Source organism: Leuciscus leuciscus (genome assembly GCF_965113295.1).
Source record: "Leuciscus leuciscus genome assembly, chromosome: 8".
Lineage (NCBI taxonomy): Eukaryota > Metazoa > Chordata > Actinopteri > Cypriniformes > Leuciscidae > Leuciscus > Leuciscus leuciscus.
In genome coordinates this window covers 18515333-18537767 of record NC_138732.1, presented here as the reverse complement: position 1 = coordinate 18537767, position 22435 = coordinate 18515333, and the positions used below count along the sequence as shown (strand labels likewise).

The 22435-nt window shown below is 37.1% G+C and overlaps 1 protein-coding gene across 6 annotated transcripts in view; it reads right to left on the bottom strand.

Moving 5' to 3' along the window:
* ablim3 (actin binding LIM protein family, member 3) overlaps window positions 1-20150 on the bottom strand; it is a 61451-nt gene extending 41301 nt beyond the window's left edge. For 3 of the 6 annotated variants that reach the window (XM_082176808.1, XM_082176809.1, XM_082176810.1), the window contains exons 1-2: window positions 19582-20149; window positions 11172-11309 (exon numbers count right to left, since the gene is read on the bottom strand). In XM_082176808.1, coding sequence (XP_082032934.1) covers window positions 11172-11309; window positions 19582-19594 — 151 coding nt within the window. In that variant the 5' untranslated portion in view covers window positions 19595-20149. Of the gene's footprint in view, window positions 1-11171; window positions 11310-19581 lie in introns of all 6 variants that reach the window. The other 3 variants (XM_082176806.1, XM_082176807.1, XM_082176811.1) reach the window with 2 other exon arrangements.
* Window positions 20151-22435: the final 2285 nt, after the last annotated feature.

Genomic DNA, 22435 nt, shown 5'->3' with positions numbered 1-22435 from the left:
ACGTTCAAAAGTTTTTGTAAAAAATGTATAATAAATAAATAAATAAATAAATATAAATATATATATATATATATATATATATATATATATATATATATATATATATATATATTTTTTTTTTTTTTTTTTTTTTTTTTATAAGATCTAAAGGGTCTGCACAAAATTTGAGAGTGACAAAATTCTTGCAATACAGACCAATTTGAATTTAATTGAAAATATTTATCTTCAGGTGTATACATCTAACAGGACATACACATACACACATACATATTATGAGCGGCCAAACAGAAAATAATTATATAGGTTCGTTATGAATATATAAATGTAAATCCGAAATGTATAGATACAAATCCGAATATTATAAGCCTGAATATAACAATGTAAATCCAAATATATAGTTATAAATCTGAATATATAGACTGCTTTCAAGTCTCATCCATGGGCAGAGCGTGTGTAATGCTGGGCAAGGCTTAAGGCCCATTCTCACCAAGGACAATAACTATAACAATAAAGATACTAAAAATCATTCTCAATATTAAAGAATAACAGAGTTCACTCCACAGCTATAACGATAATGGCACAGAGAAACAATATCGTTGGAATCATTTTCAGAACAATTTTATCCAACCGATGAAAGATAAAATCATTGACAGCCAATTTTTGTCCAGAACCGAGTTCTCCACTCTCGCAAATCCTCTAGTAATAAGTTAACTTATAACAAACAAAGTGTAGACATTATGTAGGCTAAAGAGATTCACTCAGCTTCATTGATTATAGCGGAACTTGATCGCGATAAACTGAAATGAGTGACAGCTTTTTAGTGGTTGCGCGCTTTTCAAATTGGCATGCCATGACATCACGCATACAGTATATGCTTGCTTTTCTGTTTAAATTATAGTGGTTTGTGAACGTAGCCACTTTAATAACAAATAATTTATTGGAAGTGTTTATGCTGGGATGTTTAGGCTGTTTCTAGGTGGCACGTAACGGAAAACTATTTCATGTGTTTTTAAAGAGGAAGCGCATCTCCTTAGCCTTACCCTGGAGTTGGTTCACCCTCCACCTATGGTCTCATCCTTTCTCTCTCTCTTTCTCTGTGTTGAGGCATTTGCTGCTCAGTACTGTGGTCATTAAAACCGAACTGATTAAGGACCAGCGGGGGGATGGCTGATTATGTATTTATCAGCAGCCAACAGATGCAATTAAAATTCCCTTCTTCAGGACTATCCAGTATCCCCAAACCCAATACACTTCCATTGCCCCTTCTCATCTACTCAACCCTCCATCTTTTTTACCAAGTATTTTCATTCTATTGCATTAAGTGGTACAATTACATTTTGTCATCTTCATTTGTCCAGCTTGCCCTCGACGCATTATCAGGTAAGCCAGAGAGAGAAAGACGTCTCTTTTACTGAAGGAAGAAAATTATGATGTTTGCCCTTTCCAAAAACATTTATGCTGAATCTGATACATATACACTGGGGTTCAAAAGTCTGAGACTACTAGGAAAATGTAATTTAAACCTTAACTTTATAATAGTTTCATTTGTCAACTACAAATAAGTTAACATCAGAAAAGATTAATAAATGCAGCAGAAGTATTGTTTATTGTCATTTCATGTTAATCCGCATTTACTAATTCCATTAAAGATCAAAAGTTGTACAATCTTAATTTGTCATCTTCATGTGTCCGGCTTCATTTTGCAAACTTAAAAACAAAAGAATATTTGAATTTTTTTAACGATTCTGATTCAGCTTATCGATTCCGATTCTTATTGATTCCCAGTTTCGATTCCAATAAGGTAAAAACACTTAGTCAAACATTTATATCAAACATATTTATTCTGTTTTGGCAAAACGTTTTGTTGCAGCTGATTTCCATGAACAAAAATCAGCAGCCTAAAGAACATTTTCCTATAGTTTTAACAAAAATACCACAGCAAAAACTAATATACATTTCAAACATTATTTAAGACAAGTAAACAGCAATAAAAAAAAAAATAAATAAATAAAAAAAGATCAATATCCCAAATAAATAAAACTGAAAAGTTCAGGTACATAAATTGTAACCAAATGTAAAATAACACTGCATAGTTTTCTTTTTATAAATAAAATATATATTAGCCCTTATTAAAGTTACAAAGGTTATTCAGTCAAGATCAGTGAGTGATTTTCTTTTTCTTTTGTTCTTTGATTAATGTTCATGTTTATTAGACTGCTGTGATTTTAAGACCTCATGCAGTATGCAAGATACTGTTACACATGCGTTTTCTTTTTAAACTGTTTACATTCACTTAGGCTATATTCCATATTATATATACTATATCTTAATTTCACCGACTGTGTTTACGGCTATTTTATGACATTATTTAGTGTATATCTGTGCATTCAAGCACAAGAAGACGCGTACGAGAACTCAATTCAGTTTCATGAACTATATGAGAGGCAGATCTCTGTGTGCGCGCTTTTGATGTGTGCACAAAGAAAACAGCACAAGTTGCAAGTAGAGAATTGAGTCCTCTTTTGCATCTTCTCTCACTTAAATTACATTAAAATGTGCACACAGGAATCAATAAGCGGAATCCAAATTGTAATTTTATTACAAGTAGGCTCTCCGATTCCTGATCTTAAGTATACAATCCCAAAAGTTTTGGATTCCCAACCCTAGAAATGATACTCTATGATTCACAGCTCAGCATGTGTCTCTGCCTATGACAATGGTCCCCTTGTCTTCCTGCCTATACCTGTCTGTGCCTCTTTCTACCTACTGTGTCGCTTCTCTCCAACCTTGCTGGTGCTAATGGGAAACTCATCAACTGTAATTAATGTGCTGTTTTGAATGAATGAAAGATGGAGTGAGAGTGTAGTGAGAGAAGAGGAAGTGATTAGTCCCCTCAGGGCCCTACACAGCCCTCCACTGAGCAACCAGATGGTCTTTTGTGGAGTGAGTAACCGCACGAAATCAAAGGAATGACAACAAAGAAATTATGGATATGTTGATAATAGTTAAATAAATCCAAGGGGCTGAAGTTTCCTCAAAAGTGAGACTCATTGGCACTCCCACTTAAGTACTTATCTTCTGTAGTCTATCTAGGGCACAATTTAATATTCCCAAGCATGAATAAAAATAAATAATGACAACACCGCATCAACAAAGTCCTACAATTTTTTATCCTGCTCATCATATCACTACTGTACATGTCATCCAACTAAATCTGAGTCATAAAAACTGTCACTGCTATCCCATTTTCAAAAAAAATACAAAATAAAAACAATAAAAACTATACTTTTTATTTCTTGCTTATCATCTTACAACTGTACATCAACATTATATGAGTCATCTATATCAAACCGGCCATTCCTTTCTTTTTTTTCAAATCAAATATTTGATATAAAAAAGAAAAAGAAAAAATCATTTGTATTATTTATATTTGATATTAGTGTCTAAATATTAGTAAAGAAGCATTGCTACTTTAATTTGGAAAAAGTACAACCTGCTGATTTATAAGAAATTTAACATAATACCTTCATGTAAAAATGAACTGTAAAAAAGCTTTTGAGGCACATGTGTTACCAAGTGATAAAATTCCTCCACTCGCACTCCATCGCATCTCTGCGATCAGTGTACATTATCTCTACTCTCACATTGGGATTTCTTGCATCCTGTTAAACCTCTAAACTTGATTTAAACAGACAGAAATGTTTTCAGCATGTCTTTGTTTCCATCTCCCTCCAAGGCTGTGTCTCTCCTTTAGCTGCTTTCATTAACCTACTAACCTCTCTGAAAAATGCCTAATGATGCAGGAACCCTCCAGGTATAAGACAGAGAGAGACAATATTCATTCCTCCAATTCAAGCTTAACCTCTCTGATTTGAGATATTTTAATCTACACTGCTTTAGATGGAACTTTTATCTAACATGAGCCTATTTGGAAATTACAAAGTAAAACCCCTGTATTATTCACAGGTTGTAGAATGAATGCATATAAATTTATTCCAAATCAATATAGATGGTCCAATTTCCACTCTGGGGTTTCTCTATGTTGACATGCAGTAGGCTAATTCCTGACACCTTATCTTGATCTTCAGGAACAACATAGGGAATTCGGTATCTAATACTGCCACTGTCCTTTCATCTGTAGGAGAATGTCTCCCCAGCAACTATCGCATGGGCTTAATGATTGGACGGGCATACGTTGCCATAGTTACGTGAAGCTCCCATCCTGCTCAGTCTTCCTCCTCCAGTGGCTGACAACTCAGGAAGAGAGGGGCTCCACACAACACATATAGTAACTGACCCTTTTATCAACCCCATCACAGCTGCTTTACAGTACACAACTAGTGCAATTTGATGTTTAGAGCACCTGCCATGTATTTGTCCATTTGTTTGTTTGTGTGACTCTTGGGAGAGTTTTTTCAGACTGGCTTATCATTATAGGAATGCATAGGAAACATAACAGAATCTGCATTTGCCTTGAGAAAACCAAAAAACATCTTACGCAGCCAATTAACTCTCAGCTTTTAAAAAAAGGCATCTGTTTTGACAGACATCTTAATGACCTGCCACTCCTGTTCAGAAGAAGCAGTGCTGCGCAGCATTATTTGATTAGTAAAGTAAACTGACTGTTTGTGAGTTACAGCTCTGAGAAGAATTTGTTGACTATGACAAAACTGCAGACGTCGATGTATATTCAGCAGTAAAATATAATTTATTTAACTGAAAATTACAACTAACTTGCAGATGGGGGCCATTTCCTGAAGAATTTATTAGGCATGCCCAATGACTATTTTCATGTTATGGCCATTATCCCATAAATTATCCATATTAAAATTCTATATTTAAACACGTTAAACCAATCATATTAAATGCTAAAAGTAAAATTTGTCATCCCAACATTATAATGTACAATATGAAAAAATTATATTTATTTCAAGCTAAAGATTACATTTAAAAATTGAGTTATCAAATCTGTGCCTTCTAGAGTTTCATGACAGAACTAAATACCCAATAAATATTCAGATACACAATACAGATACAAAATATAATAATAAAATACTGGTAATATAATACACTTTAATCCAAGTCATTAGGTTTCAAAATCTGTTGTCTAGAGGTCGAATGCAATTGTCATCAGTAATTTTCTGTAAAAACATTGGCCATTTCAGATAGAATTTCTCCCTCTTGGAATTCTGGGTACTACTTTTACCAATTTGAGATAATGTGGTGCCTCAGAACAATGCCCTTATCACACACAAGAGCAATAGAGAGAAAAAGTAGCTCAAGTGGAACTGTAACTGTAAGGGGTAGATCACCCAAAAACTCAAATGTCTGTCATTATTTTATGTATTTTGAAGAATGAGACATTTCTTACAATCTCTACAATCTCACGAAATGAGGGTGAGTAAATGACAGAACATCATTTTTGGATGAACTTTCAATTTAAGTCTGCCAGTTTATGGATGGTGCTCATACCTATGAGTCACCCACTACAGAGGCTCATGTGTAGGTGAGCTGGTCTGGATATTTATTGCTCCGTGACATTGCACTCAGACATCCTGTCAAGCATTCAGCTCAAATAACCCACGCTTCTAGTTAAAAAGCAGCAGATTTACTTAAAGAGAGACCAGAAAATTTGATCATATGCTTGTGGTTCTGAGAGAAGATAAACATTCTCTCTTAAAGTATTTATTCCTGTGTTTGTCATGCTGTTTTCTCAATTAATTAGTCGCTTTTAAACGGATTAAAATAGCAAGTGGGCACTAATTATTCATTTAAATCCATGGAAATACATACATTTAAATTCCTTAAATGTATTTAAATCCTTTAGTCTACAGCCCATGAATTTATGAAGGTTTATGAAAAATAATATAGTACTGTACAAATAATTTTAATAAAGCAATACATCCCATTTAAAAAAAGAGAAACTATCATAATATCTACAGTTACTCTAACAAGTATTTTAACACACATACAGTAAAACGATGCGCATATGAATGTCATTGCTTCTTTTTGTGAAATTACCTGCTTAAAAAGTGTACTTATGCTGCCCTTCTTCTTAAATACCACTTTTTTTTCTTTTTTTTTCTGCAATGCAATGACATTCAAACTTTTACAACTGCTGTCCAAATACATTTTGGGGCCACTGACTGAATGTCTCTGATATAAATAGTTGCACAGCTGTGTACATTATCTGTTTGCATTCATGTAGGAGAGAGAGAAGAGCCAACTAGATAGCTAGAAATGAGTCAGGAGGTCAGAACAAGTGTGTGACTTCCATCCCCCGCACAGCGCTGTAAGTCTCCAATCTGACTTTAATTTGAATAGGGGAAATAAATGTTCAAACAAATAGAGATTTAATGAGTTTTTAGTGCCTGCACATCTAGAAAGAACCCCACAATAGTAATGCAGAAACAAACAAAATTTGCCCTTGCATGAACATGTGTCTGCATGCATGAATGTGCATGTATATGTTTGTGTGTGCTTGAAAGGATGCGTGTACACAATGAGGAAGGATTAAATAAAGCAAAAGAACAAACCTTTAGAGCTCTGTTACAAAAGCTGCCACACTGCAAAGACTATAGATATACAAAGACGGTGCACTCTTATTACTTATGTATAGGAGAAACTGCAACGAGCAATAAGGTGGAATACGGCCCAACTTAAAAAAAAGAGCAAATCGCTGATTGGTAAAGTTATTGCGTCACTGCAGCTGCCGTTAGAAGCACTGTCCTAAACCTGAGACACACGCTTAGGGCTGCAGTTTGGATTCCCCCATTTAAATAGACAGGACTTGGTCTTGGATGCCCGAAATAGCTGCCGGGAGGCGTTGCAAATATGACCGCCAAGTAAACAGACTTTCCTTGAAAGGGACTTTGCTCGCTGTCTAATGTCTACACAGTAAGATACCTTTTGAAGTCATCATGAAAATGAAGTTGGGATAATCTTTTCTTCCCTATTGTGACGTATATCCAAGAGAAACAGCTTCTCGAAAAAGATAAAATGTAGGGCGCAAATGATTTTGTCCATCGGTAAATTGATTGGACCCTTGGATTATTGTTATTTGCTATTCCTGTGATCTCACGTAAGTGACAAATTGTCCCGCCCTCACACCAGTAAACACATCATCAGAGAAGGCGTGATTTTTTCCCCCCAAACCAGTTCAGTGGAAACTCTACCCTGCAGCCGATTCTTATAATTTTATTGGTCACGTCAATCACAGTACTGATTGACTACTCCAAACAGCAAACACTGATCCCTAAACCTACTCGTCACTGTAACCTTAACCAATGAAAGCTGCAGGGCGGGATAGGCGCTTTCCTCGCGCACGAGCAGATCCGTTTGTAAATAGCACAAATTCTGCCATGTAAATAGCAATTCGCCATGGCGAGAGCGCAACTGAATTCTGGGGTGCCCTTATAATGTTAGTATGTTTTTTTAGATCAAAAGTTGTTATAATTTAGAAATAAAAGGCATATTTCCTAGCCTGATTTTAGCCTCTGATTTGAACGCTCTGTTTGAAGGGGCGTGTCTGCTGTGAGACTTAAGTGTAAACGCCCACTGCTGTGATTGGCTGACATGCTTGCATATTAAATATCTAGCATTATATGTGGAACTCTCTCAAAAACTTTTACTATTACAGCTATTATACGTTTTTACTATTACAGCTATCGGGATTTACGAATCATGAGAAGTTTTTTAAGTATTTAGATCTATTCCCATCACATAAAAGATTGCAGTGATGAGCATTGAGCAGATGACAGCCTGTTGATCGCGTGAATGAAGATCTTATCATTGCAATGCAGTTTCTGCACTCTCACTAATGATTTCACCAATGCAAACATGAGGTAAGTACAGTAAGAGCTTCGTTGTGCAGTGTAACAGCGTCATTGATTTCATAACGAGTTTTGGCAAGTGTCCAGATAAACTCACGCTGTGTGATTGACAGCTTGGGCGTGATGACAACACCGCATCAACAAAGTCATAAAAAATTTTATCCTGCTGGTTAATTTTTTAACCGGTAGCTTGGTTACTGATGCATACAGTATTGAACGACTTTGAGAGAAAGATTATTTGTCTGAACTTGGACAATTATACATCAGAAATTCACATAACCCACTGGTTCTTCAGAGGCTCGGATGAAGGAACAAAAAAAATAATTTTGTGTTCATTTGTACATCCAAACACTGAGCAACTGCCATGCTTCGCTCGTTTGCAAGCCATGATGTCTCTCGAGGAAAAACCAATATCGCGCTCGCGCAGCTCATTTTCTCACGGGCGGCCAAATTCTTTTTGCGGGCAAAGAAGAGAAAGGGGAGGTAACCTTTCCCCTTATGACGACATAAGGGGAAGATTTCAAGATTCGCCCGTCTGAGCTTTCATTTTCTCAAAAATACCCAGGGCTTGGTTTACACCCATCAAAACGTCTAGCCACTGGGGGACCATAGGCAGGCTAGGGAAACTCCTATTAAGGTTAAAAAACCTCATAAAGTGAAATTTTCATGCAATGGGACCTTTTAAAGGGAATGGGAAATTACACTCTGATTGTTTTTTTGCTTGTTACACCCAAATCACACCCATTACTCTTTAAGAGAATAGAGACAACCCTTTTAGACCATGCGCCTGGGACGCAACCATTTTTCCCGTCGTTAAACTAGCAAAAGTGGATTCAGACACGCCCTAAGTGCACTTGCGCCCTGCACTTTAGACCATGCGCTTAGATCGTTAAAATAGGGCCCTTTATGTCTATGGACATGTGCTTCATACACAGGAAGTGAGTACCAGTAATATGGCTGGCTGCCTCACCTTTACACAAACTAATCATTGGTGTGTCCTTGAAAACAGCTGGTTGAGTAATACAGTACCTGTGTGTACACTACAGCATCCACCTCTTCTCATGGCCAAAGCCTGTGTAAACTCCCACTGAAAACGTTTCCACTGCCTCAGCTTCAGCTGTATCTACATGACCTTGGCCCACATGTTTCTTCCTGTGTGCTTGAGTGCTTGCTGTTTCAATTAGCTATAATTCCAAATGTATCTCCTTTTCTTAATCTCATCCTGTTTGCAAAGGCATGTCGTCAAGTAAAGCCAACCAATGTAATCTACTTGATTGTAACCCAAACCAAATAATTCCATTACAAACTATTGATTTTAGACCGATTACCAAGTCAGTCATGGATTCCAACAGCATGCCTTTTGAAATTAAACTTAAACTCTGATGGATAAAACCAACATAGGCTCATTGGAAAAAAACGTGCCTCGAACTACATTTTTGCAAAACCCCCAAAAATCATCTGTACATGCAATCTACTGCAGTTTCCAGCTGAAATGAACACTAAAGTGACAGCAAAACACCAACAACTTTTATTCCTTCCTATTCACACAAATTATGATTACAGGGGCAAATTATCAATTAATAAAGACTTATTTTTGGGCTGTTCCTTGCTCAAAATAATTTTATGATCGCAAAACACTTTTACCATTTTAAAACAATTTTACCACATATACAATGCATTTAGCGTAGGTGGTACAGTACTTTACTTTCAAATGCTACAGAGCATTAACCTTTTATTGCAACTCACCAGAGATTTAATTTCTGAACTGCAGCGATATGTCCAACCAACATAATAAAATGTTGCATGTTCATCTGTTTCGGATAAAACTGAACTTGTTTTAGCACCACTTACTGTACATTTCACTTTTCAAAGTGTCACAAAATAAGCTACTTTTCAGAAATGTTGCCACAGTGACGTTTTCTTTTTTTCTTTAAATAAAACACAGACTCTGGAAACAAATAAAACATTATGGACATACTAATCATCCATGTTTGGTTTTTGGCCATAACAAATGAAAATGAAAGCGGATTGTCACCTGTTTACGAACACCGGCAACTGCGACTCCAATGTGACCCCGCTGACCTGTGACAGTGCATGCTGAGTGAGCTGAGATTCCTGTGAAATACCCCACAAATGTTGCCCCTTTATCCAATTAACTGGGCCTCAAAGCCCCACGGCTCATCAGCACACTCCGTTCTCCCAACCAAACAAAACACAGCATGCACAGAAGCCGAACCAGTCACTGGACTGTAAACAAGCAATCCTTTAACAATGACAAGGCATTGTTCCATGCTGGAGATATGAGCTGTTGAAACAGCAGTTGGACTTCCTACACTCATAGTGCACGGATAATACTCACGCACACAATAATATATAACACAAATCATAAGATAAGGTGTGGTGTTGAATTAGAGGTGACATACATTATTGCTCAAGGCAATTTTCATGGAAGATAAGCAGCCCTTGGAGAGCGGGCAAATTTAAGTTGGAGAAAGCAAAAAGGAAAATGACTGTTATTGTTGAGTAACTTCATGTGCTCCAAGGCAACTCGTGATGTCATAATGGAGGGAGGGAAGGAGGCTACCATTCTCTTTCAACTCGGTCTCTCCCACCCCGTCTCTCCATATATGAGCCCCCCTCTTCCCTTCCAACTATGCCCTAGGGTTTTCTATGAGAGGCTGCTATTGGCTGGTGGTTTGATAGTGTAGCTGAGAATAACCACCAACCACGGGCAGGGTGGCCCTCCACACGGTTACCACAGCAACCCCGTAAATGCAATGCAGGGACCATGTGGCAACACCAGTTTGAGTGTGAGCAAGGAAAAGTAGCACATATACAACCTTATAAAAGCTCAATAAACCGAAATAAGTCCATCACTCAAGGGTCTTACTTCCATATTTTTAATCTAACAATCTAAAGGTCTAAAGGTGAGGGTTCCTGGTCACATCATTCACATTCATTTTATATTTTAATTTCTTGACGTCACTGATAATTGAGGGCAACACCATGGGGCATCACTGAGCTAAGATCTTGACGACTTGAGGCCAGAGGATCTCATTATTCAACAGGACCCTACTTCAGACAGCCCCAGGAGCACAGCCAGCATCATTAAATCAGAAATCCACTGCTTCTAACCACTGATGCCAAACTGCTATTAGATCAGAAGCAGAGAGCGCTGCTTTAGTTCTTAATGAAGTGCTATTACTGAACAGAATCTATTGGAAACTGTATATCTGAAACAAATCCAAGTCAATATGCAAGCATTTCCTATAATTAAAAGATGGCTCTGAGAGGTAACCAGCATTTCCAATGCATTATGGCCAAAGGCTCGACTCTTACCTTGGCAGGTGAAGCATTTGATGTGGAAGTGGACATGTTGCACTCGTACCACCTCTCCTTTGCACACCTCCCGGCAGCGAAAGCAGTGGATTGGTCCAGAGCTCCGTTCACTGTTGCACGAGCTTGGCTGATAGGGTACTAGTGGAGAAAAGACAAAAAGGCAATAAGTAACAGACATTAGAAGACCACATCGTTATTAGCTGATATTAGACTTTATAATGTTGTGATGCCTAAATTGACTATTGGTTTTAATTTACAATAAAAATGTACAATGATTTATTTAGTCTCTAAATAAATCATCATTAATGCTAAAACAAAGTAGTTTAGTATTTTAACATTTGCCATAACACAAAAATAATTATAGCCTTATCAGGATTGGCCAGAATTTTTATATTGGTGCATTGATGTATTTTCTATTGTTAAACCAAAAGTACCCTCAAATGCTGTATTTGTGAGTTTTTGTGATTGTTTTTATAATAGGTCTGAGGGTTACATAAATAATTTCCTTTGCTCTCTCTCTCTCTTTCTCTGTATTGATGGCTGGATGTTTTGTGCTGATTGTTCTCCTATTAAAGATGCATAACAGGCATTCAAACACTCAGCCAGTGAATAAATCAATTATTGTGCAATCACTGTAGCAACTGTTGTTCACGCTTTAGTCTAAAAGGATTTAACTGGGGGAAAATGTCGAAAACAGCAAGGGCACATGCCCTACTACCCTGATCGCCATTGTTTCGGCTACAATGCTGGCAAAAGGGCAGAACTGCCAGGCCTGCGATCAGATTTATCTGAGAAAGAGAGCCATAGTGACAGCCAGGAACAAGCATTAAAAAACTATCTGACCTGGTAAAGCAGACTGGAAACTAGGTTTTAATGAGGGTTTTATGTGCATGTTGGATAAGACAAATGTAAACAGCAAGCATAAAGTGTCAAGTCAGGAGGTGATACTGATCAGATAAACTCGTGCAGGAAATTATCTTATTTTTCAATAATAAATCATGCTTATCAATGTGCCCTCACCCGAAACTGAATTATTAGGGATGCACCAATATTAAAATTCTGGCCGACACATATAAGTCAATAAATATTTTCACGTTATAGCAGATAAATGATAAATGACTGGCACTGCAATTTGATACTATTTGCCAAAATATATTAAAACAAGACAACTACAATCAAGTGAAATTAAAAGTGAAAATAGGCACTTAGGAACTTAAGAAATTAGACATTATAGTGAATAGAATACATAAAAACGATTCAATCTGATATCTGCTACATTTAACAGTGCTATTAAATAAAATAAAAATATATGAATAACTAGAAATGATTATTATAAGTATTATCAAAATATCTATGCATTTTCAATGCAATTTTTTTTTGTACTAGAAGAAATTTTATTTCAATACTATTTATTTTGTCAAAATAAATAAACAAACACTTCAATAATTCAACAAAAATCAATCATTTAAGATTAAGCATCACAACAACATAATGAACAGAATACAAAAAAATAATATTCATTTTGAGATTAGCTAAAGCTTATATTTAACAGTGTTATTAAATTACTAAAATTATTCAATAATATTGTAAAAACTATAATCCAAATATCTGTATGATAAGTTCACTGGTCAAGCATCTGAGGGCTTTAAAGAGCATTTTCACTGCAACAAACACTGTATTGTACTAGAAGATCACTTCGCATATTTTCAGTCTATTGGAATAGAGAGTTTCATTGACTTTTCTTCATCCACAGCTGAAGAACAATGATCCATTAATGCTGTTATGCCTCCTCCAGTGGCTCAATCTCACACTGATAATATTGTAAGCACTTATTCCTTTGGCAGAGCAACACGCTGCCTGGCCGACTTCCAGAGCTGTTTTCTGAATTCTGTGTGTGGCCCTCAGCTCTGCGAGCCAACGGTCTTTTGTCAGTGAAGAGTGCAGTATAGTCATGATGCTGTTAAAAGCAGATAACAGCCACAAAAGAGAAAATAAGAGATGTTTTGCAATATCACAAAACCAGAAGCATTTATGGTAATGTGTGAGAGCTATTTTCCCCAAAGCATTGCTAGACTGTGAGCTCCCCATAAGCTTTCACATACAATGACAATCAAATAAACAGAGGTGACAGCTCAACAGAGAATAAACTTCATGCCGTTAAAAGACAATATGTCTTTCAGGAATCATTCATCTGTCATTTATGGGTGTCGCTGTGCTGGAAGCCCACTTGCAAGAGGGGCCTATGTATGGGTGTAAACAGGCTGTGTAATCCCTGCTATACCACATGCACAGAGATCAGGGGAGGACATGCACAAAGGATTAAAGTTTTTTAATGGCTCATACATTACCGGTAGATACCTTTCATTCATGCTTTAGTAGAAAGTATTCCTGTAATGGAGGCTAAAATATATATTCAAATTAATTCAGGTTTTAAGAAGGAAACTGTCTATTATTGATACTGACTTGACAGTCTTCTCAATTCAAATAAAAACAACAAATCCCCAAACCCCAAACTAGGTCACTCTGAGTTGTCTTACAGTTTCAATGGTTTAAACATGTTGCCACAAATTCCTCTCGGTCTGCACAAAAAAAAAAACTCAGTTATACTCTCTCTCTCAATAAATAAATAATTAAAATGCTGAATGTACAAAAAGGTAGATTCAAAGAAGCCTAGTTCTTCAGAGAAACTTTAGAGCACTGATATTGAGCAATATATAGCAAAAGGGCCGGTTACGTCCGGTGCAAGGTGTAAGGTGATAACCACAGGACCTAAGGGGCCACTGCTATTTCTGCCCTCAGCAGAGGAGTCTCCTGCGGATTATAGTCACACAGGATTGTGGGAGAGTGGAGGTGACAAGGCTGCTCTCAATTCTTCCATAGCCAGGCAGAAGAGAGGTGTAAACAAGACCTTGTGGCCAGACAGAGTCCACTTATCCTTCACAGTAATGAGCACCGAGTGAAGACCTTTAAATCCAGTGATAGAATTAATGGCTAAGTAACACTCCTGTTTCCTTAGTAGAGCCAGAACTCTTACTTGCGACAAGAATAATTCTGACCAGTACTAATTGTGTTTTTGGTGGTTGTTAACAGCATAGTTGACTTAAAATAACAAATGTATAAATGTACAACAAATAATATATTCATTCCACATATCTAAAACAATATAGAATCTGATATTTTTATAATTTATTGTGAGACATTTGGCTGGAAAATTTGATGGGATGAAAATATATATATGGATTAACAAATACGGTATCTATCATGCAAATGTTTGGGGTCGGACTCTGTAAATCGCGAGGCTCCATTTAATTGATCACTAATTTTGAGAAATATTATTGAAATTTAAAATACATATTTTCTATTTAAAAGTATTTTACATTTAATTTAATTATTTTATGGCAAAGATGAATTTTTGGCATAATTACTCCAGTCTTCGGTGTCACTTGATCATTCAGAAATTATTCTAATATGCTGACTTGCTGCTCAAGAAACATTTCTTATTATTGTCAATGTTTAAACCAGTTGTGCAGCTTAAAAATTTGTGGAAACTGTGATCCTGAATATATATATATATATATATATATATATATATATATATATATATATATATATATATATATATATATATATATATATATATATATATATATATATTCAAGTGAATACAAGTTTATTTATTTTTTATCTTACTGATCCCTAACTTTTGAATGGTATGTAATGTATATCTTAAAAAGTATCACAATTTGTTAAGCCATTATTTCATTTGAATGCCCTTTCATTACTTTAAATCTTTGTTCTCATTACAAATCCTTATATTGTTTGTTAGTGTTAATTTCGCTGTTATAGGTTTAAAAAGAACATCATAATCTTTCCACATACCCCCTGGAGCCTGCTTAAGAAAAGTGTGAGTTGGAAATCAAGTATTTGGGGTACGTTTACATAACGACGTATACTAAAAACAGAAACGTTTTTTCCTTTGCGATTTTCACGTACAGACGACAATGTTGTCAAAACAGTCCCCATTCACAACGATCCGTGAAAATGACTTAAAACACTGTATTATGCTGCCAGGCCAGAAGTTGCCATTGAAACAAGCGTGCCACTATCTTTAGAATTTCGTTTTTGAACATTAATTAATCCATACTATCTTTCATGTTGTGGAAATACAAACCGGAAGACAGAACACAACGATCGCAGAGCTAAAAAGGGGTGGGGCTACAGATTTGTAGTTTACACGGAGACGATTTTGAAACCCATTTTCAAAAGTTAGCATTTTCAAGCCCCCAAAATGCAGTTGTCGTGTAAATGCTCGGCCAAAACGCATAAAAAGTTTTCCGTTTTTAGTTTAAAACAGTGTCGTATAAACTGCCCCTTAGAGAATTCAAAAACCTGTTTGCAGTACAGTAGTACATGGGCCTCTGGAGAACCTGACTAAATTTGATATATGACTACTGCTACATTCAAGCCAATGCTGCTGTAGCGACAGGAGCTGAACTGACCCTGTCAGAAAAATGATCACTCAAACCAACCAAACACAAGGTCAGACAGAATGAGGTCTGAGGGCCTCAAGGACTTGCACCGGCCTTCGATCTGCTCTCAGGGTTACTTACTAATGATTTGGGATTTCAACTAAGTTTAGAGAAATGTGTTGGGTCAGGGTCATTGGATGAACATCCCTAGTGTGAGTAGTGTCACTCTATGAGTTATCTACCTTCATGACTTAGATGACAGTAGATGATTCCTTGGATTTTTAATGGACAGTAGCAACAGCCTTTAGTCAGTTGCAATTTAGCATTGGCCATTGAGTAGAGACAGAGGACACTGTACAGGAAACCAAATATTCTGGGTTATAAGCTTGGCCCACTAACAGAGCTTGCCAAAATCACTCTGATAGGAACTGGGCTGACTGGACTAATATAAACTGTAGACTGAAGAGAAGATAAATAACACAGAAGAGCACAAAATCTATTTAAGAAAATGCCATCCTTAGCGGTTTATAAAATAGCAATGATGAAGAGGTTGTGCAGAAATAGTTAAAACTATTCCCATGTATGCAAATATCTGTTTGTCAAAGCTAAGATTCTAATTAAGTAGCAGTTTATTTTCCACTGTTATAATAGCAAGGAGCTACAATCCAGTCAGCACATCCAGACACTACAGGTGGTATTCTTTCCTTGTAAAAAAATATACTTTCTATAGCATGTGCCTTGCAGATGTTGTACTGGACTGACAATGAAAAGCCACTCTGTCTGTGGCCATCTACTGGCTTTCATATCTATATGGTCCTATAGAAAGAGGTCCATCAAACATATGGACCTGTATATGTAAGCCAGGGGAAATGCATGGAGAATTAAATCTTTAGAAAGGATCTGTAGGAAATTCAACCCTGACAAGTGTTAATATGATGGTGTTTCTCTTTTGTTCCCAGTGCTACTAAATCATAACGTTGGGCTACAGGAATGAAAAATGGGTGCTGACACTGAGCCGGACTGCACTCCAGATGGAATGAGAGTGTGTTTACGGTGCCATAGTGGGTCTACGTCTGCTGACACACTAGCTCAGATCAAATCAACTCCCAGGTAGAGCTAATGCATTATGCAGATATATGCTACAGAGTAGCATCCAGGCAGATGCATAGTGCATAAAGTTTTATCAGGGGAGCCACCATTATAACTGGGCAATTTTTAAGTTCGTAACCTGCACTTTTTGGGAAATAATCATTCGATTTTAAGTTTCAGCCACCATGTGGGAAAAAAAAAGTGTGTGTGTGTTTAGGGGGGGTTACAACGATGTCATAAAATAACCATTTTGGGTTCCCAAAAATAGTGAGTGAACAGTTCTCAAAAGAACCATTTTTAAAATAAAGACTTTTTCCAGTATTAATAACCTTTTGCGTAAAAAGGTTCTTCATGGAACACTACATTCCAATTAAAAACCTAAAATTATTCAAAAAAAATTATTACTGAGGACTACTAAGCAAACGTCAATCCGGCATTTAATTTATAAAGCAATTTTTGTGATTAATAGAGGGCTTTGTCATAATGACAGTAAATCAATCCAATGTTTTCTTTCATGAGCAGATAACACATAATAAACTTATTCTATATGCTAATATCATGACAGTTAATTAAATTGCTTTTGTTTGTTCCTAATATTGATTCATGTTCATTTTATTGTCAACAGAAAAAAGTGCATTCATTTTTTTCAGATGGCTGTAAAGGCTAAAAAAGGGTGCTGTGGTTACAGATAACTGTTGGTGTTTACGAGGTCTGAACACTGAAGGGCGAGCCGGGTTCCACCTCATTGCTCTCCACAGGGCAGGCATGACAGGACAGTGGTGACAGAGGCACTTCTGTAAATGTGTGTGCTAGCGTGTGATTGATGTGAGGGATGCTGAGTCGCGAATGCTGACACAGGAGGAGCAGGGTAGGACAACTTCAGGTACCTTAGGCTGGACTCACAATCACATTCATTGGCAGATTGTTACATCACTTAAATAATATTCATTAACCAGGCTTTTATACCTACACTCTCCTTTTCTAATCCTTCCGCCCTTCCCAATAAACAATCACTATCTATCACTTACTAATCTTTAAGGCACAGAAATCTTTGATATTCACTCTGCTGAAGGCAGGAGAATCAAACTGGAGAACAAAGAGGAAGAAAGACGGAAAGCAGAGGGAATGGAGAACAGATTGAGGGAGCATTCCGCTACTCACTAGTCTGTCTGTTCTCTCAGTGGTGCAGAAAATAGAGGGCAGTTAATAATGGCAGTTGACCATAAGAAACGTAGGGAGCAGCAAATGAAGATAGACCAAGTGACCTCTGTGTAATTGCTCGGCATTTTCACTGGCTTAAGGCTATCATGCCCAATGTAGTGTTCAACACGCCATTGTGCACGGTTACTGCTCCATTAAAATGCCATGTGTCTGCATGAGTGGCTATATCAGGTAAGTTTGAGACTTGGTGTCTAAAATAAATAAATAAATAAAAAGAGCATGTCTATTTGCAAAGTAAATTTTTTTAGATTATGTCATGAGCTTTACGTGAATGTTCTACAAAACACTTCAGGTCTCTTGTGGACCAGGCATGCCTGTTCATTTGTTGGTAGCTCTCCAGTTAGCCCTTTTTTGCCATGAGACACAGCCCGGCCACTGCACTCATTCCCTTGCCATCTGTCTGCATTTTAAAACACTCGCTCTCCATACGGTAACACGCTGGTAGCAGCCCCATCCCCAGCTGACGGGCAAAATGCTTTGAAAGAATGAATAAGGCAAGCTCAATTGGCTGATGTGACATTGTTTTATCAGAGTGAGCTGGTGCTGCGAGCTGTGTGTCCTGAACTAAGGGGTGGATTAGATCAGAGAGTGGGACACATGTGGGCAAAGCTTGTCCGTCCGTTCATCAGCTGAGAATGCAATTTAACGGCTTGCTGCAAGAATGCAAACCATTTCTAATCACAGTACGGCAAGGCATTTGCCAAGTACGCACAAACAAACAGGAAAACAGCTCTGTTTTTAAAGTTCTGCTGAACTTTTCTCATAAAAGGATCATTATGAGATGCAGCGGTCATGCCCTTGCAGCATCAGCTGACTGAAGCACAAGCCTCAAGCTGGTCACCAACATGATCTTGCACTGGCCACCTCTCTGTTTTTTATTCTATGTTGGTGTGTGTCTTTTCATCTAACAGATTTATACAGCATGTAATCAGACATTTTGAATCATAAGCTTTTATGAATGGATGAGAGCTAAATGAATGCAGCCAAGCATATCTGACTGGCACCAAACTGGACCCACTGGTCAGAGTATGTCTAAGTTTTCATAACATCCTTTCACAAGACATTTGATCTCCAAATTGGCATATTGTGTCAGGATAATTTTCTACAGCTTTTTCAGTTCAGTTCAGCTTGTGCAAAACGGTCAGACATCTAGTTGAAATATCAACTTCTGGACAATTTATTTGATGACCAAAGTCAGTTTTGAAGGAATAACAGTCATACTCATCAATCCTGAGCACAAGACTCATTTGTAACTCTGAATAATAATACAAATTATTGTTATCCTTATTATGGTTGTTATTGATAAAATAGCATTATATTTATAAGAAAAATAAATAAATAATTATTACCAATAGTCTATCATTATCTTTTTATATTATTATTACAATTATTATCATTATTTCATACCTGATTCAGTGAGAATGTCTTTGGGACATGCCAGGAGCAAGAGGTCAAACGCTTGAATAAGACACTGAATAAGACTAACTGCTCTAATTTTACAAGGTCAAGATAAAGTTTATTTATTTTACCTTAAAATTAGATTTCTATCTACTTCGGTTATTTTGCATTAGTAGCCTATATCATTAATATCTGCAATTAGACCAAGGTAACAATGGCAAGAATTTACTCACCACTCGTGCTCATGATGCTGAGACAATAATCCAAGAGTAAAATTTAATATCCAGACAACAGCAGTCGCCTATTGTTCAACCGATAAAATCCAGTTATTGAGCCTCAGCTTGTAGTCAGAGTCGAACCGCTAGAGTGGGATAAAAACTCGAGGAATAATTAATACAAATTGTAAAGCTCCCAATGTGATTCCCGGATCACAGGGGGGCAGTGATCAATTGGTTAATAATGGGAACGGTGGGCTTAAAGTACTGCACCCCGTGAGTGCAGGGCGGACGACCGACCTGAAATAAAGCGGAATGTTGCCTAGTCACATTCCATGATCTTCTGCCGTTTCTCGAGTATAGCTTGAGATAGTGCTGAGCAGTGTTGCGTACAGTGGACGAGGCGCTGTCACTGTACTCTCGCGCTCGCATCTATGGAAGCGCGCGCCGGGGGTGACGTCAGGCATGCGAGCGCAGAGCAGCGTGTTTCCTCACACCCATCTACACGCAGCTCTGTAAAACAGATTTGTTGATTGTAATGGCAGCGCTCTGTTTTTGTTGCTTGCAGCGAATTTGAGGTGTAAGGTCATGCAGGGGGAAAGTTGAAGTGCAGGGTGGGTTTTCACAGATTACGGCATTTACTGTATATGGATGTATAGCGCCCTCTTATGCAGAGTTAGAAAAAACACAATGTAAATAGGCTACAGTAGACAAATTTGATTCATTTAGGTACCTGCCCGTCAACAAAAGCTTCTTATTATGACAATAATTAGCCCGTTTGGAGCCGAATTATGTTCCAGATTAAGACATAGGCCTATGACCACGCTATAAATGTCACAAATGATAATCAATTTCAATTTGACGTGATGCTCATTAAGACAAACTGACAAAGGCCCAGAGATTGAAACATTGTTAACTGCATAATGTTAGCCTATTCTTTTATGTTTTTTTTCTTTTTTTTTAGAGCCAATACAAAAATGGACTAGGCTACCCTGAGAAATATTTACTGGAGACTTACAAAATGTGTTATACTGTAAATAAACAAATAAAATAAAGATGGCATGCCAATTTACTGATTCCTGGATTTTTCTTCACATTGACATTTGTTATTGAATTCATTTCAAATCAAGATCAGTGAAGAAAACCTCTTTCCTGGCAATCTGCCATTTATTTTACTCTTGGTGTACACTAGTAGTCACTCTTTCATCACTTTATGTCTCGCTTATTGCACAACCTCACTAATCAACCCAGTATTCATTCCTTTCTGAAAGAAAAATATATTCACTCTGAATATACTGTAGCCAACAAAGAGATAAAAAGAAGCATGGCTAACTTTACACCAGTGCTATTTAGAAAAGTTATAAATCCCATTCACACGCTATCTGTTTGTTCAACACAATACATAGACCCATAGAACTACACCTTGGCAAATCTTCTTTTCCCCCCATTATTATTCTGTATTCAAAGAAGCCCTGACCCATGTGGAAGCAGACATTTGGATCAAACAGGAAGTCTCTTATTTGCAGATTGTTCTCTTTTTCTGTGTGTCCTAACCTAATGTGTGTTACGAGTATTTTACTGACATGTGTGTATACAAAAACAAGTGCCAAGAGGAAACTGCACAATGGAGGGATGTGACAGGCGCCTCGCACACTCTACATTTCTTCCTCTCTCAGTCTGTCTATCTAATTCCAGACGCTCTCTCTGCCTCTCTCCTCTCTTTGCCTGACCATGCATTGCTCTCGGTCTGACAGTCAGATATTTTGACAGGGCCATAAGGTTAGTGTCTGAGACAGACAGTGTAAGCAGTCAGCATTGTTCTGCCTGTCATCGCATCAGCACTTCTTCACTCCCCTCCCATCTGTATAAAAGGAGTACTTCCTAGATATGTTGTTACATATCACATTTCATTTTATAAGCCTTCTGATCACCTGTTAGAAAGTCTATGTAGGTCAAATCACTATAGATATCAGTTATTTGTTAGGCATGTGTCATTTATCACATGAAATGATTAAATGAGCATAGTTAAATGTACTGACTCACCCCACATAATCAGGGATCATTTAAAAGGTATATCTCATTCACAGATGTTTGTCATATTTTATAACCTGCATAACTTTGGTTTTACAGCCTGCATATCTTTACTGGAGTATGCACACAATGCAATCTGTACCAGGATTATGTATATTTTCAGCGGATGTCGTGGGCTGTACTGTTAGTCAGGGTACTGGATTTACCATTGTACTGAAATATGACAGAGTCCACAACAACAGGAAGTTGCTCTTCCTTAGGGCACTGGTACAAAGGGGCACCGGAACGCAGTGCCTCCCTGAACTGCCCCCACTGAGAGCTGTCCTGGGGTATATTTACTAGCCAGAGCTTTATTAGCCTTTTATTAGTTTTTGCATTGAAGGGTATTTAAGGATGACCTCTCCAAAAATTCAAGTTGTATCCTTATGTCGTTCCAAACCCGTATTACTTTCTTTCACCTGTGATACAAACATTTTAATATTCAAAAAAATCAATTTTTTTTTTTTTTTTTTTGCAGGGACAATGCACATTGTCATGTGACAGAATCAGGCGAGGTAGTAGAAATTAAATTCAAAACAACTTAAATGTGAATCAATTTGAACCAGTGTAAACAGTGAGTTTAACTCAGAAACCAGTTTGTCTAATTCGTAAAGTGAATCATTTAGTATGATTTGTGGATCAACAGGATAATTGAGAAGAAAGTCTATGGGTCTCGAATTCAAATCACTGACACAATTTTCATTTTTGTGTGAACTATTCCTTTGGTATACACAGATGTACTGTATACTAAACACAAACTGCCAATATTTAAGTCATTATTTAATGATAATGCAAACCAAAA